The sequence below is a fragment of the Dendrobates tinctorius genome, unplaced genomic scaffold (assembly GCF_039654945.1).
Source record: "Dendrobates tinctorius isolate UK_male_01 unplaced genomic scaffold, ASM3965494v1 ptg000064l, whole genome shotgun sequence".
Taxonomy (NCBI): domain Eukaryota; kingdom Metazoa; phylum Chordata; class Amphibia; order Anura; family Dendrobatidae; genus Dendrobates; species Dendrobates tinctorius.
The window spans coordinates 51,585,609-51,603,870 of NW_027361732.1; the positions used below are offsets into that span (position 1 = coordinate 51,585,609).

The following is an 18,262-nucleotide window of genomic DNA, read 5'->3' on the forward strand; positions in this document are numbered from 1 at the left end:
ATTTCCCCCTTACTGGAGCAGATACTCCTCCCCCAGCTTTCAGAGGACATGCCTTGCTGCAGCAGTGCTACCCCTGCACGGACACTCCCCTCATCTGCCATCTTAGCAAACTTCTTAGGCTGTGCCAGATCAGGACTAGCCTCCCTGGCACTCTTCCCTCTGCCCTGCCTTCTAAATGTCACCTAGCTTGCTGCTTCACTGTCCTGCAGCTCCAACCTAGCATCCCCCATCTATCCCATTGAGTATCTGCTCAGTGAGCAGAAGACTCCTTTCTATATTGTCTATGGATCTCAGTGTTGCCAGCTGCACATTTAGATCCAGTATCTGGGCTTCCATATGCACAACGTGCTCACATCTCGCACAGCAGTATGCACCCTCGACCGGATGTTCAAGGATTGCATACATGTGGCAAGATGTACACTGGATGGCATTGGCAATAATGGAGCACATTCCTAATGGGGATTGCACCAGACAGAAAAGATAAGTATAAATAAATAAAAAGTATTAATAAAATATAACAGCAATTCAGTAACACCTCCCTTGGAAACTCCCTGAATCCAAAGTCACTGAATCACAAGTCACACACTTACCACCATTCGCACTTACGCTCCGGTCACACTCAGCTCGCTCACACTCGCTGAAGCAGAAGATTTAAAGAGATTTTTTTTCCTTCACCAGCAAACCACCCTGCTGCTCAATGCACTTCCACAAGGGCAAACACCCAATTTCTCCCCACCAAAAGTACAGGACGTGGCTTCAAAGTTGATTATTAGTTGATATTAGTTGATATTTTGGCCAAAATATGTAAGCTTGCAACCCTCGTTAAGGGTTCACATTGTCTAGGGAGTACCTAAACTAAAATTAAAAGCAATTCACTTAAAAGAACATCAAATCCAAAAAACATTAGAGAAAACAAGCATCCACACTTACAAATGCCTGATCACATTCGGTAGAGGGGGCACAGGTACAAAATAGTAATAAAACAACTACACTCACACTTATCATTCATGCGGGGGATGGGTTGCCTATTATTATAAATGCATATGGATAAGCCCTATAATAAATGCACATCGATAAGCCTTTTACACATACAAATACGTGTAGTGCATCATGTTGGTGACTTCACCATCATGTAGTGCATTAGTATTGTGACCTGATATTGGTACAGTGGGGAAAATAAGTATTTGATACACTGCTGATTTTGTTTTCCACCTCCTTGGTCATCTGGTTCAACCCCCTGCTCAAAGCAGGATTCACTAAATCATCCCAGAGAGATGTCTGTCCAGAATCTGATAGATTTCCATTTTAGAACTCATCACCTCTTGTTGCAGCCTGTTCCACTCATTCATCATCCTAAGTGTAACGTTTTTTCTAATATCTAATCTGTGTCTTTTCCCATTCAGTTTCATCCCATTGCTTCTAGTTATTCCTTGTGCAAATGAGAATAAATATGATCCATCTATAATGTGACTGTCCTTGAAATGATTGTAGACAGCTATTAAGTCTCCTCTCAGTCTTCTTTTTTGCAAACTAAACATTCCCAAATCCTGTAACCATTCCTCATAGGACATGGTTTGCAGACCAGTCACCATTCTGGTCGCTCTTCTCTGAACTTGCTCCAGTTTGTTGATGTCTTTTTTTTTTAAATGTGGGCACAGTATTCCAGATGAGGTCTGACCAAAAAGGAGTAGAGGGCAATAATGACTTCACCTGATCTAGACTGTATGCTTCTGTTAATACATCCCAGAATTGTATTTGCTTTTTTGACATGGAAAGTGAAGTTGTGTCTCAAATGAATTCTGGTTTATTGATTGAAATGTACAGTATTTTATAGAGAGAAATAAGGGGTTTTCCCATACATTATCTCACTGCCTTATCTCATAATTATTGCTAGTCATTGCTGGTTTCTGTCACCCACCTGTCATTATCTATATGACTCTAATGGTTAATCAATTAGGTCAAGGTGACATCTTATCTTGAGCATAGCAGAAATAAGGTAGGACTATTTGGCTTGGTCATCAGCCTGTTGGAACAAGTCTCACAATTTTCTGAATTCTACGTTTGGCAGTTGGCAGATGTCCAGTCGTTGGGAATATACAGTATATAGGAGGTATCAATGGCTGTAATGCAGCTGCTGCAATTGACACACTTTCCTTAGGCACCTGATTGGCATAATATTCAGTAATGTTGTCAGGTTCCTCCCTCCAGGTCAGTCTTCTCACTTTCTTTACCATTTTATACAAAAATTCAGCATCCTGTAAGACCTCAAAATACCTGAGGCTGCTCTTTACTCATTAACACATTCTTCCATTCCTTCTTATCTAATCCTCCTCCCTTCCGGGTCACACTTTCAGTAGACAGGGAGACATCAATCACTCAGTCACATCAATAAGGTAATTTTAATTACCCTTCCACCTGTATTGAATAACACTTATGAACTTTTGCTGCAGCTAGAACAACATCACCTTAGCCAGCTAATTTCCGGTGGGGACCCGCAATAAAGTCGCCAACCACTTAGAGATTGGAAAATTACTCAAAGTAATCAAGCCCCTACTCCCACTTGCCCACTGGGAGAAACATAGAGGTCAGACTTCTGCGAACCATGAGCCAAGCTGAGAGTAGGACCGGAACCAGAGGGACAGTGAATTTGCTCAGTACATCTCCCTATCTTTTTCAGGCTGGCTGAGGTAACAATCACATGTGCAACCAAATAAAACAGTAAAGAAGAGAGGCAAGGCAGATAAGGCAGACAATAAAGGACATCGTGACCAGGGTTTTTGGTTCTAGTACTTATCAGCGATCGGTTACTAATATCTTTCATAATTGGTGCAGAATCCAACCAGAGGAGCAGCACTTTTAGACCTAATACTATCTAACAGACCTGACAGAATAACAAATCTGCAGGTTGTTGGGCATCTAGGAAATAGCGACCACAATATTGTACAGTTTCACTTGTCTTTCGCTAGGGGGACATGTCAGGGAGTCACAAAAACACTGAACTTTAGGAAGGTAAAGTTTGACCAGCTTAGAGATGCCCTTAATCTGGTTGACTGGGACAATGTCCTCAGAAATAAGAATACAGAAAATAAATGGGAAATGTTTAAGAACATCCTTAATAGGCACTGTAAGTGGTTTATACCTTGTCAGAGTAAAAGGACAAGAAATAGGAAAAGCTAAACAAAAAAGTAAGAGGGGCAATTAACAGTAAAAAGAAAGCATTTAAACTACTAAAGCTGGATGGCACCGTTGAAGTTCTAAAAAACTATAAGGAGAAAAATTCTTTATCTAAAAAAATAATTTAAGCTGCCAAAAAGGAAACAGAGAAGCACATTGCTAAGGAGAGTATAACTAAACCCAAGCTGTTCTTCAGCTATATCAATAGTAAAAGAATCAAAAGTGAAAGTGTAGGTCCATTAAAAAATTGTGAGGAAAGTATGGTTGTAGATGATGAGGAAAAAGCTAATATCTCCACGGTATTCATGGTGGAAAATGAAATGCTAGGTGAAATGCCGAGAGAAAACTCCGGGTCCGGATGGCATACACCCATAAGAGAACTAAGTAATGTAATAGACAAACCATTATTTCTTATATTTAGAGATGCTATAGCGACAGGGTCTGTTCCACAGGACTGGCGCATAGCAAATGTGGCACCAATATTCAAAAAGGGCTCTAAAAGTGAACCTGGAAATTATAGCCCAGTAAGTCTAACCTATATTATTGGTAAAATATTTGAAGGGTTTCTGAAGGATGTTATTCTGGATTATCTCAATGAGAATAACTGTTTAACACCATATCGGCATGGGTTTATGAGGAATCGCTCCTGTCAAGCCAATCTAATCAGTTTTTATGAAGAGGTAAGCAATAGACTGGACCAAGGTGAGTCATTGGATGTGGTATATCTTGATTTTTTTCAAAGCGTTTGATACCGTGCCACACAAGAGGTTGGTACACAAAATGAGAATGCTGGGTCTGGGGGAAAATATGTGTAAATGGGTAAGTAACTGGCTAAGTGATAGAAAGCAGAGGGTGGTTATAAATGGTATATTCTCTAACTGGGTCGCTGTGACCAGTGGGGTACCGCAGGGGTCGGTGTTGGGACCTATTCTCTTCAACATATTTATTAACGATCTGGTAGAAGGTTTGTACAGTAAAATATCGATATTTGCAGATGATACAAAACTATGTAAAGCAGTCAATACAAGAGAAGATAGTATTCTGCTACAGATGGATCTGGATAAGTTGGGAACTTGGGCCAAAAGGTGGCAGATGCAGTTTAACAATGATAAATGTAAGGTTATACACATGGGAAGAAGGAATCAATATCACCATTACACACTGAACGGTAAACCACTGGGTAAATCTGACATGGAGAAGGACTTGGGGATCCTAGTAATGATAAACTTACCTGGAGCAGTCAGTGCCAGGCACCGGCTGCCAAGGCAAACAGGATCATGGGGTGCATTAAAAGAGTTCTGGATACACATGATGAGAGCATTATACTGCCTCTGTACAAATCTCTGGTTAGACCGCACATGGAGTACTGTGTACAGTTTTGGGCACCGGTGCTCAGGAAGGATATAATGGAACTAGAGCGGGTATAAAGGAGGGCAACAAAATTAATAAAGGGGATGGGGGAACTACAATACCCAGAGAGATTAGCAAAATTAGGATTATTTAGTCTAGAAAAAAGACGACTGAGAGGTGATCTAATAACCATGTGTAAGTATATAAGGGGACAATACAAATATCTCTCCGAGGATCTGTTTATACCAAGGAAGGTGACGGTCACAAGGGGGCATTCTCTGCGTCTGGAGGAGAAAAGGTTTTTCCACCAACATAGAAGAGGATTCTTTACTGTTAGGGCAGTGAGAATCTGGAATTCCCTGCCGGAGCAGGTGGTGATGGCGAACTCAGTCGAAGGGTTCAAGAGAGGCCTGGATGTCTTCCTGGAGCGTAACAATATTGTATCTTACAGTTATTGTTAGGTTCTTTAGAAGGACGTAGATCTGGGAATTTACTCTGACAGAATTTTACAGGCTGAATTGGATGGACTAATGTCTTTTTTCGGCCTCGGCCTTACTATGTTACTATGTTACTATGTTGCTATGTCCGAGTCTGACAGCCGACTGTCCTTTATCTCAGCATGGAGACACTGGAGGGTGACAGATAAGATAAATAATTTTCTTACCTAGTAGGAGGTGCACTCTCCACCCTTGAGTGGTCCGTTCTAAAATTGGAGGTCGTGTTTGCGGCTGGTCATCCCTGAACATCTCATCCTAGCCCCAAGTTTGGACGCTAAAATGTTAGGGGACACGAAATGAGTGTGTTCTTGCATTAATTGTCTGTTTCCAAATTGAATTCTGGTTTATTAGTTGAAATGAACAGTATTTTATAGAGAGGAAAAAAGGGGTTTTCCCACACAATACCTCACTGCCTTATCTCATAATTATTGCTAGTCATTGCTGGTTTCTGTCGCTCACATGTCATTATCTATATTACTCTAATGGTTAAACATTTAAGTCAAGCTGACATCTTGTCTTGCACGTAGCATATTGATCTTTGATCGACATGAGGAGAGTGGGGGCTGGTACACCTTGATGAGGGCATATTATGTATTATTCATTCTTGATTAGCTCAGTGGATCACACCAGCATATCAGAGTCCACTTGAGGGTTGTATAACCTTTTGGCAGAAATGAATTAGAGCACATACACACATCCATTAATATCTGTGATTCTTATACATATTCAGCAAAGCATCCATTTTGTCTATAAGCATCTTTTTTGTATATCTTCACAAACAAATATCAAATACATATCCTAAACAGCTATCCCTCCTAGCTTTGTGTCATCAGCAAATTTAATCAGTTTACCCTCAATTGGTTCATCTAATCATTGATAAAGATGTTGAACAAAAAAGGGCCTAGGACAGAGCCCTGTTGTGCCCCACTTAAGACATTCTTCCAACTGGATGTGCAGCCATTTACGGCCACTCTTTGGGTCCGATCACTAAGCCAGTTATGAATCCACCTAACAGTTGCCTTGTTCATTCCATACTTAGTCTTTTTTTCAATAAGGGTGGTGTGAGATACTTTGTCAAATGCTTTGCTGAAGTCAATATATACTATATCTACAGCATTTCCCTCATTCACCCAGTCAGTAATTCTATCATAGAAGGAAATTAAGTTAGTGTGATATGACTTATTAGCTGCAAATCTATGCTGACTCTGGTTAATCACTTCATTCTTATCCAGGTATTCACATACATGTTGTTTAATAATTTGTTCAAAGATATTTCCTGGTATAGAAGTCAGACTCACATGCCTATAGTTCCCTGGGTCCACCTTCTTCCCCTTTCTGAAGATAGGAACATTTGCTCTTCTCCAGACTTCTGGGACTTCTCCTGTTCGCCAAGAATTTCAAAGATTATGGAGAGTGATTCAAAAATTTCTTCTGCTATCTCCTTCAGTACTCTAGGGTGTAATTCATCCTGACCTGGAGATTTGAATTAATTTATGTTAGCTAAGTATTCCCTCACTATCTTTCTGTTTATAGATAGCCTGGATTCTTCTATTCCTTTAATGGGACAGTGAAGAACAGTTGATGTTCCAATTTCTTTCATCACTTTCATCCTGTAAAAATCCTGTAGCATCTTTGACTCTTCTTTTAATTTTGACATATCCCCCAAATCCTTTTTTATTGCTTTTGATGTCTCTTGCAAGCCTTAATTCAGTGTTAGCTTTAGATAATCTGATTCGTGCCCTGCAGATTCTGCAGATGACATTATAATCTTCAATAGATATGCCTCCCTCTTTCTATTTGGTATGCATTTCTTTCTTCCTTTTTAGCATGTATTTAAGTTCTGTGTTCATCCATCCTGGTTTCCTTTAACTGTAACCTATTCTTCCCTCTTTTCAAAATTGTTAACGATTGTGCTTTGAGAATCTCATTTTTCAAAATTTCCCATCCTTCCTGGAAATTTTTGTCCTTAAGGATATCCAGCCATTGGATCCCTCTGGTTCTCTTTCTGAGTCCCTTAAAATCTGCCTTTCTGAAATCTAACCTTGAAGTTTGAGTCTTCACAGGTCTTCTTCTTCTAGTGATCCAAATTTCTAAAATAGCATTGTTGCTACCTCCTAGGGTCCCAGCCGCTCTTACCTCCTCAACAATTTCCTCCCTAATTATAAGGATTAGATTCAAGGTAGAAGATCCCCTTGTTTTCTCCCCTACCTTTTGGAAGCTAAAGTTGTCAGCAAGAGAGGATAAGAATTTGCTTGACCTGTTAGTTTTGCCTGAGGGAGATTCCCAACAAATGTCTGGATAGTTGAAATCTCTCTTGAATGACCACTATGTCATATATTTTGGAGAACTTGGCCATTTAATGCATATAGAGTTCATTCATCTTCAGCTTCCACAGGTGGCCTGTAGTAAATGCCTACAAAGGTGTACTTTCCATTGTTCTCTCCATGTATTCTTATCCAAACAGTTTCCACAGGTATCCCAGTTTCTGAAGCTTCAAACTCTGTGCAGATATACGATTTTCTAACATACAATGCAACACATCCTCCCGTTTATCAAGTCTGTTTCTTGCAAATAAGTTATATCTTTCTAGCCTTCTATTCCAGTCATGTGTATCGTCCCACCAAGTTTCAGTGATTGCAATGACATCATATTTCTTTTCCTGCATTAGTATTTTCTACCATCGACGTAGCCAGTTGTTCACCTGCAGAATCTTATTTCACCTCCTTGTTCCATGACCATCCACTGGGAGAAAGGATGAGAAGACCAACTGCGCTCCCAGTTCTTTCACTTTCTTACCTAAGTTTTCAAAGTCACTGCAAATTGTTTCCAGGTCCTTTCTTGCTGTGTTATTTGTCCCCACATGTATTAGCAGGAATGGGTAGTCATCTGTAGGTCTGAAAAGTCCTGATATCCTGTCAGACACATCTTTAACTTTTGCACCTGGAAGACAGCACATTTCTCTTGAGGTTATATCCAGTCTGCAAATAGCAGCCTCTGTTCCTCTCAACAGGGAATCCCCCATGATCACAACTCTGTTTCTTCTTCACCACATTTTTCTTTATCCATCCAAGAGGACTCTGAGGGCGTACAAGGTTGTTCTTTGTGAGCAAAGTCTTTTCTTTATGTATTTCTTCATCATTCTTCTGCGTGAGAACCTGGTACTGATTCCTTAGAAGTATGGGTGCTGATTGCAACCCGATCCTGCTGCTTCTCTGGGTCACATGCTTCCATTCCTTTGTTTCTTCAGGTGCACTTCAAATTTCATCTCTTTCTGTAACATAAAGAGATAATTCTGCTCTGGCTAGGAACTCTTCTCCTTCCTTAATGATCTTCAATGTAGCCTACCTCTCTTCTAGATTTTTCAACTTTTCCTCTGACAGGGACACAAGCTTGCATTTCTGGCATGTGAAGTTTGGCTTTTCCACTGGTAAGTCTATGAGCATGTAGCAAGAAATGCAGCTCACAAAATGGGTCCTGGCCTCTTCCATATTCTTATTGTTAATGAGATATGAAAGCGGTGAAAAATATGCTAACGTTTACCGATGTCCTCCTTTCAGCTGCAATGACCAAAAATCAGCGTTCTTTGAGCTCAGGGAGACTCTTCACTTATCTCAGGAATGCACTAGGAATATGCAGATTAGCTCCTCAGGACTCCTCCCCTGATTTACCTATGTCCTCCTTTCAGCTGCAACGGCCAAAATCCATTGTTCTTTGAGCTCGCAAAGACTCTTCACTTATCCCAGAATGCACTGGGTATATGCAAATTATCTCCTCAGGAATCCTCCCCTGGTTTTATCAATACAACCTCACAGTGTAGTCATAAAGTGTTATCAGTCCTTCACTTTGCTCTGTGTAACATTTTGTGTGGCTCTTCTATTTTCCACAAAGTGAATTGTTTGATGTGACGCAAACAAGATTTCCGTGGTCGGTAGGATGAGGTGTAGTTTTGTGATACATCAATCATGCTTTTGGGTATGATTACAGATTTGCTATAACCATTCCAGGATGAGGCCGTGCCCTGATGACTAGTGTAGATGAACAACATATGTTGAGCAATGTTTTGAAAAAGTAGTTTTTCCAAGATTGCTTACCGTATTTTTTGGACTACTTTACCAGACCATAAGATGCACCTAGGTTTTAGAGAAGGAAATTAGAAAAAAAATTGAAGCAAAAAATGTGCTCAATTCCATACTAATATCCCCTATTCTGGTATATACACTCACTGGCCACTTTATTAGGTACACCATGCTAGTAAGGGGTTGGACCCCCTTTTGCCTTCAGAACTGCCTCAATTCTTCGTGGCAGAGATTCAACAAGGTGCTGGAAGCATTCCTCAGAGATTTTGGACCATATTGACATGATGGCATCACACAGTTGGCGCAGATTTGTCGGCTGCACATCCCTGATGCGAATCTCCCGTTCCACCACATCCCAAAGATGCTCTATTGGATTGAGATCTGGTGACTGAGGAGGCCATTTGAGTACAGTAAACTCATTGTCATGTTCAAGAAACCAATCTGAGATGATTCGAGCTTTATGACATGGCGCATTATCCTGCTGAAAGTAGCCATCAGATGTTGGGTACATTGTGGTCATAAAGGGATGGACATGGTCAGCAACAATACTCAGGTAGGCTGTGGCGTTGCAACGATGCTCAATTGGTACCAAGGGGCCCAAAGAGTGCCCAGAAAAAATTCCCCACACCATGACACCACCACCACCAGCCTGAACCGTTGATACAAGGCAGGATGGATCCATGCTTTCATGTTGTTTACGCCAAATTCTGACCCTACCATCCGAATGTCGCAGCAGAAATCGAGACTCATCAGACCAGGCAACGTTTTTCCAATCTTCTACTGTCCAATTTCGATGAGCTTGTGCAAATTGTAGCCTCAGTTTCCTGTTCTTAGCTGAGAGGAGTGGTACCCAGTGTGGTCTTCTGCTGCTGTAGCCCATCTGCCTCAAAGTTCGACGCACTGTGCGTTCAGAGATGCTCTTCTGCCTACCTTGGTTGTAACGGGTGGCAATTTGAGTCACTGTTGCCTTTCTATCAGCTCGAACCAGTCTGCCCATTCTCCTCTGACCTCTGGCATCAACATGGCATTTCCGGCCACAGAACTGCCGCTCACTGGATTTTTTTTCTTTTTCGGACCATTCTCTGTAAACCCTAGAGATGGTTGTGCGTGAAAATCCCAGTAGATCAGCAGTTTCTGAAATTCTCAGACCAGCCCTTCTGGCACCAACAATCATGCCACGTTCAAAGGCACTCAAATCACCTTTCTTCCCCATACTGATGCTCGGTTTGAACTGCAGGAGATTGTCTTGACCATGTCTACATGCCTAAATGCACTGAGTTGCCGCCATGTGATTGGCTGATTAGAAATTAAGTCTTAACACACAGTTGGACAGGTGTACCTAATAAAGTGGCCAGTGAGTGTATATCCCCAATCCAGGTATAAATGGTCCCATCATCCCCATCCTGATATGCATGGTCCCCTCATCCCCATCCTGGTATGCATGGCCCCCTAATCCCTATCCTGGTATGCATAGCCTTCTTATCCCTATCCTAGTATGCATGGTCACCTTATCCTCATTCCCCTCATCCCTATCCTGGTATGTAGGGCCCCCTCATCTCTATCCTGGTATGGAGGGCCCCCTCATCCCTATACTGGCATGCAGGGCCCCCTCATCCCTATCCACCTATCCTGGTATGCAGGGCCCCCTCATCCCTATCCTGGTGGGCATGGTACCCCTCAGCCCTATTCTGGTAAGCATGGCCCCATCTCCATCCTGGTATGCATGACTCCATCAGAAAAACATTCAAAAAACCAAACCATTCTACAGTACTTACGTTCTGGTGCTCCGTCGCAGCTTCCTGTTCCAATGCCAGCATCTGATTAGTGCATGACAGTGTCGATATATGCTGCATAAAAGCAGAGGACAGCTGCTGGAAAACTCATGCTCCCCACGTCGGGACTATAGGCGTGTGGAGCAGTGAATATTCATTCTTTTTAATAGCAGGAACACGTGATCACTTCACAGCTACAAAAGCCGGTAGCTGCTGCTCCTGTGCCTGCTATTAAAAATCAATGAATATTCATTTCTCTCCACACCAATGGCAGCTGCAGGTAGCCAGCATATGTGGTAACAGCGTGTCTGCTATTAAAGAGAAATGACTATTTACTGCTTTCCACTCCCATGGGCGGGAAGTGTAGTGAAATTCATTTTTCTTTAGCAGCGGGCACAGGAGTTAGCAGCAGTAGCCAGCGCTTCCTGTGACCCCCTGTTCTGCTGCTGCTGCTCGACCACTTTACCATCCGCAGCCATAGAAGGTACATTTGGACTCTAAGACACCCCCCCATTTTTCTCCACATTTATGGAGGAAAAAAGTGTGTCTTATAGTCCGAAAAATACAGTAAATGGCTTTCTAAGATAAGGGGCATATGAGGACTGTGAAGACTTTCTTTTGTTTGACTATAAGTGTACTAGTGACCTGACTCTAATTGTCTTGGCTATGTCAGTATTTTCAAATTCTCCAGAAACAATGTAGAAGTGCACTTAATCTTTACCGAAAACTATTTTTGTTTTAGTTAGATGCATCTAAATATTTTGAACTATTGGCTATGTTTATGATTCAATAAATAAATGCTATACTTATCAGAATATGATATAAAGCCCACATATCCTGTGTATTTTACCACAATGCAAAGAAATTACAAAAGGAACACAAGCAATAACTAAAATAGCTTTATTGGTCATTTTAATAAAATTGCATATACTGCCTCAAAAAATCTTTATATAAGGACATATATTTAATTCCCTTATCTGAATGTTTTTTTTCAATACATACTGTAACATATTTTTTATTTGGAAAAATAACAGAATAGTTTTGTGTTTATCCATTTTGAATATAAAATGCTTCTAAACAGATAAAAAAAATCTCTATCATAGTTGTTACATAAAAAATACATACCTGCTTAGTCCCTTGCTGAGCTAGTGAACCTCTAGTTGCTACAAATTATGTAAGATTTTAATTTGTTTCATAATATATAAATAACTTTGTGCTCATCTCTAACACATATAATTTAGTTATCATGGCCAATACTAAGAATTGAAAACTTTAATCCGTGCATCTATGGTAGAAAACAATACATTTTATTGAATATGATACTGATGTCAGATAAATATACTGTAAATGAGGATATAAGATGCTAATAAAAGTAATGGTTATAAATAATTCCCAGCAGCATCCAATGTCCATATTTTGACATATTTACACCAGTATTGTTGCATACAATTTTGCAGTGCACTCATAAAATTCTAGCAGTCTTGCACTCTGCCGTGCATATTGTATACATTTTGTGTATATCTGCTATGTCCCATAAAGTGAATGTTTGATGTGCTGCAAAGATTTCCATGGTCGGGAAGTAGAGCAGTTGTTCTGTGTTATCATGCTTTTCTGGATGTAAGGCTTTGTTATGATCTGCAGCTTATTGCCTTTTCTCAGCTCTCTGATCACCCAAAAAAATTTACTGTAAGTACTGATTGGTCCTTTGAAGATACATAGGACTATACAGTACTCCAGTAGGTAAATATATCAGACGTGTTTAAAGATGTTTCTCAGCTGATCCTTTATGCTGTTTATCTTATACAACATGCGTGAACATCCAAATAAAGATTTATGTTGTTTCAGGTGACATTTTAGAATAGGCTGTTATGTATAGACACAAGAGGTTAAAGGCTCCTAAATGCCTAAATGTATCTTCTAACATTCTGTCTTTACACCCTAACCACTTTTGTAATTTGATTTATTACATAATACTGCTCCCTATCTACCTAATCCCTAAATGTGTTTTTTTTACTTTACTTCCTGTGACATTTTGATTGAGAGGAGTCTCATGCATGACACAGGAGGCTGGGGCTGCACTCGCTCCCCGCAGCCTCCATCGCCCCTCTTGGAACAGGGAATCACAGGGGACAGGGCTGCAGTTACTCACTAGTTTAAAGGGAATCTGTCACCCCTTTTTTTGAGATATCATATAATGACATCATTCAATTGTGTGTCATATAAGGATTCTCTTGGTACTTTTGCTTCCCCCTGACCCCGCACCTTTCATGCATAAATACCTTTTTTATATCGGCTCAGATGTATGTAAACTGCCACTGTCTGGTCCGCTGGGCGGGGCTTATTCACCTGTCCCCCCCCGTCTTGTTCTACGCATTTCTTCTTGTGTAGAGCAAGACAGGGTGGAGGGAGCAGTTGAGTAAGCCCCGCCCATTGGACCGGACAGCGGCAGTTTACATACATCTGAACCGATATAGAAAAGGTATTTATGCATGAAAGGTGCGGGGTTAGGGGGAAGCAAAAGTACTAAGAGAATCCTTATGTGACACACAATTGAATGATATCATTATATGATATCTCAAAAAAGGGGTGACAGATTCCCTTTAATACGTTGCTGCCACCTATGAAGACATCTGGATCCTTAGTGATGGATGCTATGGCATATGTGAGCAGCACCCGCACGCTGCTCCTATCTCCGCCGCCACTGTCGTAGCTTCTTACTGAAAGAAGACATTAACACAACAACAGACAGACACACTTCGACCATGAGTCCCAAAAATCGTAGTATATAATTTATTGGTATGACAGGGATAAATAATGAGAGAAAAAACAACAACAATGTATAGATAAAAAAATCTATATATGCAGAAAAAATGGGGCAGTACTATCCAGGAAGATTACATACTAATTCATAAAGTGCTTTAAAAATTACTGTGTAATATGACAAAAAAAGGTCAAAAAATGTGCACAAAAATTAATTAATTATGACAAGCATGGATATGCATATATATATATATATATAAATAATGTGCCACATAAAATAATTTATTAATAAAGTGCAAGTGCTGAAACTCACCAGTAGGTGTCAGTGTATAGTCATATTGCACAAAGGCCAGGGCAGACAATTTAATCAGTGAAAAAAGGTCTATTGTAACTTTCAGTGTATAATGCACCTGGACTCCTGGATAGGCGCCCTCCCCGAAGGCAAATGTGTCAAAACGTGCTTTGGGGAGGGTGCCTGATTACATTGTCTCCCCTGGCCTTTGTGTAATATGTCTATACACTGACACCTACTGGTGTCTTTCAGCACTCGCAGTTTAATTAATAAATTCTTTTATGTGGCACATTATTTATATATATGCATACCCATGCTTGTCATAATTAATTTTTGTGCACATTTTTTAACATTTTTTTTGTCATATTACACAGGAAATTTTAAAGCACTTTATAAATTGGTATGTAATCTTCCTGGATAGTGCTGCCCTATTTTTTCTGCATATACAGATTTTTTATCTATACATTGTTGTTGTTTTTTCTCTCATTATTTATCCCTGTTGTACCAATAAATTATATACTGCGATTTTTGGGACTCATGGTCGAAGTGTGTCTGTCTGTTGTGTTATTGATAATTTTCCGGCTGTCCCGGTGTTTATATGGTCCAATTAGTCAGAAAGCAGAACATAATATTGGACAAGGATATTTTACTTTTTATAACTACACAGAATTATAGTGCTGGCTATTGTTTCTTTTCTTGCTGTTTTTTAAAAGAAGACATTGTCAGGAAATAGAAGCAGTGAGTGACCCTAATGCTGTCCCCTGGGACGTCCTGTTCCAGGAGGAGTGTTGGACGCTGGGGGGAGTGAGTGCAGGGTCATGTTTGAGACTCCTCTCAAAAGAAACATCACAGGAAGTACAGCAAAAAAAATGTAAGGATTAGATACGTAAAAGTGTAGGGTGATAAAAAGTATACTAAAGTAAATTGCAAAAGTGGATAAAGTGTAAGAATAGTTATTTAAAAAATACATATAAGGTGCCATATCAACCCTTTAAGCACTATTTCTGGCCATTATATGGCTTGCATCCTGTATTTTTCACCAGTTCTGCATGCACTATCTCTAATTTTCAATTGTGCTAGTGGGTGAAGAATGAATATAATGACATCTCCACATACACAGAATACAGAAACACAGATATTTCTGCTATCCTGCCTCTATGTAGCACACAGACTGACACAGCAATACCATGGAGGACATTACACAGCAGTACTGAGCAGTGTAGCTGTTAATACTGTTCTAGAGTTTAAAGTTATTGTTTTCATAAATAAAATAAACCTACCTGACTATAATTAGGCTCTGTGTATACCTGCATTTAATAATAGAATTATAGAACTGTTGCATCCCAGACATGGGGACATCATGGGGTCTTATTGACTATAATATGTTCCATCTAGTTTCTGTCATGACGTCCTATATTCTTGTCTGAATCTGACTCTGAAAGCAGCCTCCAACACAGGTGTGAACATAGCATTACCTGGTTATTTGTTGTCCTTTCAAATTTTTACATTGTTTACATGGAAGAAGCCTTTTTCCAGCCTCCTGATAAACATATTGGGAGATTATTCACAAAGTACAAAGGAACACAATAGTTCAACACTACAAGATAGCATTTGAGCAGCTGCACCTTACTATGGCGCCTGAGGAAACCCTAAGATCCCAGTGCCAAATAAAAATGACACCTGTATTACTGGCACAAAGAGGGTAGAAGAACCGATTACAAATTGCTTCTAAAAATGTAATGTTAGGGTTCGATCCTTATGGATGCATTGATTTCTAACACAAAATGAAATATTATCTTTAGGTTGCCTCCATTTCTGTCTCAACTGTAAAATGTCCCTCAATAATTTAAATAACAGAAACACTTTTTCTCCACCAAGTCATCATTGTACATGCTGACTGTTTTGGTTTTATCAAACAGGACTTCATAGCAATATATATATGTATGAATTGTATGGGAATATTACAATAAATATAATAAACAACATGTCATCCTGGCTCGGACTGGCCCATAGGGGAACACGGGAATCCCCTGGTGGGCCCCTGTGCAGAGCTTGGCTGGCAACCCCACTGTATGGACAGTACTTGGCATAATTCACGTGATTTACTCTGTTCAGAAAAAAGCCGCATCTCATCATTCGTTACCCAAACTACCCAGTTTATTATTATATAGAGATATAGGTAAATTTGGGAATGAGGTTAGTGTAATATTTGAATGCAGGTGAACAGTGGGCCCCCCAAAAGTCAATATTACTGGTGGGGCCCTTGGCACCCCTGTCCGACACTGATGTCATCTGTAAAAAAAAAAATAATAATCTGATGTTGAACATTTTTTGGAGACCACAGTACTTGATAGTTCTTCATGATTAAAAGAATTCTGCAAATTTACACTTCAAACTAACTCTATAGCCTCGTAAGAGATGTAGCCACAATTAAATTCATTCTTCGTGTTTTTAAATCTGCTTCTTCGTTGCCTCAAAAGACAATTTTATTGTAATTTGTAAATGAAGGTGTTCCCTTGATATGGCCAAAAGCCTTGGTGCATTGTTCTATCTACTTATTTAGATTACTGCCATTCCTATGCTAAATTATATTGTTGGGTTGCCAAGTGCCAGTGTTGTAGGAGGATAAACCTCAGTTGTGTAATCACTGTCCCTGTGCAGGGGAGAACACACATCACTCTCTCCTTGCTGCTGACATTGATATACACCTACTGCATATCTGAGCAATGTCATCAGTGATGATGACCCCTTCTGGGTTAGTTAGATGTGTACATTTGTGGTGACAAACTCCCATAAAACTTTTTAGCAACAGTATTATTAAACCTACATAGAATATGAAGTTGTCTTTCCTTAAGTGCTGATGCAACACTTATGTTGTTTCTTGCATGTTTATAGTCGGTTTTTAGTCCTTTTGCATATTTTGTTGGTGAATTTAAGTCATTATATCGAAATCACATTGTAATGTCTTCTGTTTCATGCAGAATAGCTTTATTTGCTTGGTGGATTGTCTCGTATGCATGATCATGTCCTTTGAACTTGATACATGACTGTTTATTTTCCAAGTTTGTTACATTTTTGGGTTGACACCAACAGCATAAACATGACTGGAATAAAAAAAAAAAGAAAATGTAAAAATATATACATATCGCTTACAGAGTACAATGCCATGATAGATACAAGGTATCATACGGCTAGCAAATGTTTCCGATGCTTAACCCCTTCAACCCCCCAAGGCTGTTTTTACCTTCATGACAAGGCCAAATTTTACTATTCTAACCAGTGTTACTTTATGTGGTAACAACTCTGGAATGCTTCAATATACGCCACTGATTCTGAAATTGTTTTTTCAAGACATATTATACTTCATGATAGTGGTAAAATGTATTCGATATGATATGCGTTTATTTATGAAAAAAACTTTTAATTTTTATGCCCTTAAATCGGAGAGTTATGTCGCACAAAATAGTTCATAAATAACATTTCCCACGTGTCTACTTTACATCAACACAATTTATGAAACATAATAGTTTTTGGTTAGGAAGTTATAATGGTTAAAAGTTGACCAGCGATTTCTCATTTTTTCCCCCAAATTTACAAAACCATTTTTTTAGGGACCACATCATATTTGAAGTCACTTTGCGGAGTCAATATGACAGAAAATACCCCAAAGTGACAAACCATTCTAAAAACTGCACCCCTAAAGGTGCTCAAAACCACATTCAAGAAGTTTAATAACCCTTCAGGTGCTTCATATGAATTTTTGGAATGTGGAAGGAAAAATTGAAAATTTAGCTATATTTTCAATAAAATTTTAATTTAGACACAATTTTTTCAGAAGAGTAACAGGAAAAAAGGACCACAAAGTATGTTGTGCAATTTCTCCTGAGCATGCCGATATGTGGAGGGAAAACCACTGTTTGAGCACATGGCAGGGCTTGGAAGGGAAGGAGTGTCATTTGATTTTTTTGAATGCAAAATTTGCTGGAATAATTAGCAGGCACCTTGTTGCATTTGTAGAGCCCCTGATGTGCTTAAACAGTAGAAATCCAAGTGACATTATTTCACAAACTAGACCCCTCATGGAACTTATCTAGATATGTATATGGCACCTTGATCCCCCAGGTGCTTCTCAGTAGTTTATAACCTTGAGCATGAAAATAAAAAAACAAATTTTGACACAAAAATGTATTTTAGCTCAAATTTTGCATTTTCACAAGGGTAATAGGATAAATTGCACCACATAATTTGTTGTGCAATTTCTCATGAGTACGCTTGTGCCCTATGTGTGGTGGAAAACTACTGTCTGAGCGCACAGCAGGGCTTGAAAGGAAAGGAGCACCA

General features: G+C 39.6%; 1 protein-coding gene across 1 annotated transcript in view; it reads right to left on the reverse strand.

The window, feature by feature from the left end:
- Window positions 1–14,445: 14,445 nt before the first annotated feature.
- Window positions 14,446–18,262, reverse strand: part of EDNRB (endothelin receptor type B) — a 110,524-nt gene continuing 106,707 nt past the window's right edge. The window contains exon 8 of the mRNA XM_073580431.1: window positions 14,446–17,025. Coding sequence (XP_073436532.1) covers window positions 16,873–17,025 — 153 coding nt within the window. The 3' untranslated portion in view covers window positions 14,446–16,872. The remainder of the gene's footprint in view (window positions 17,026–18,262) is intronic.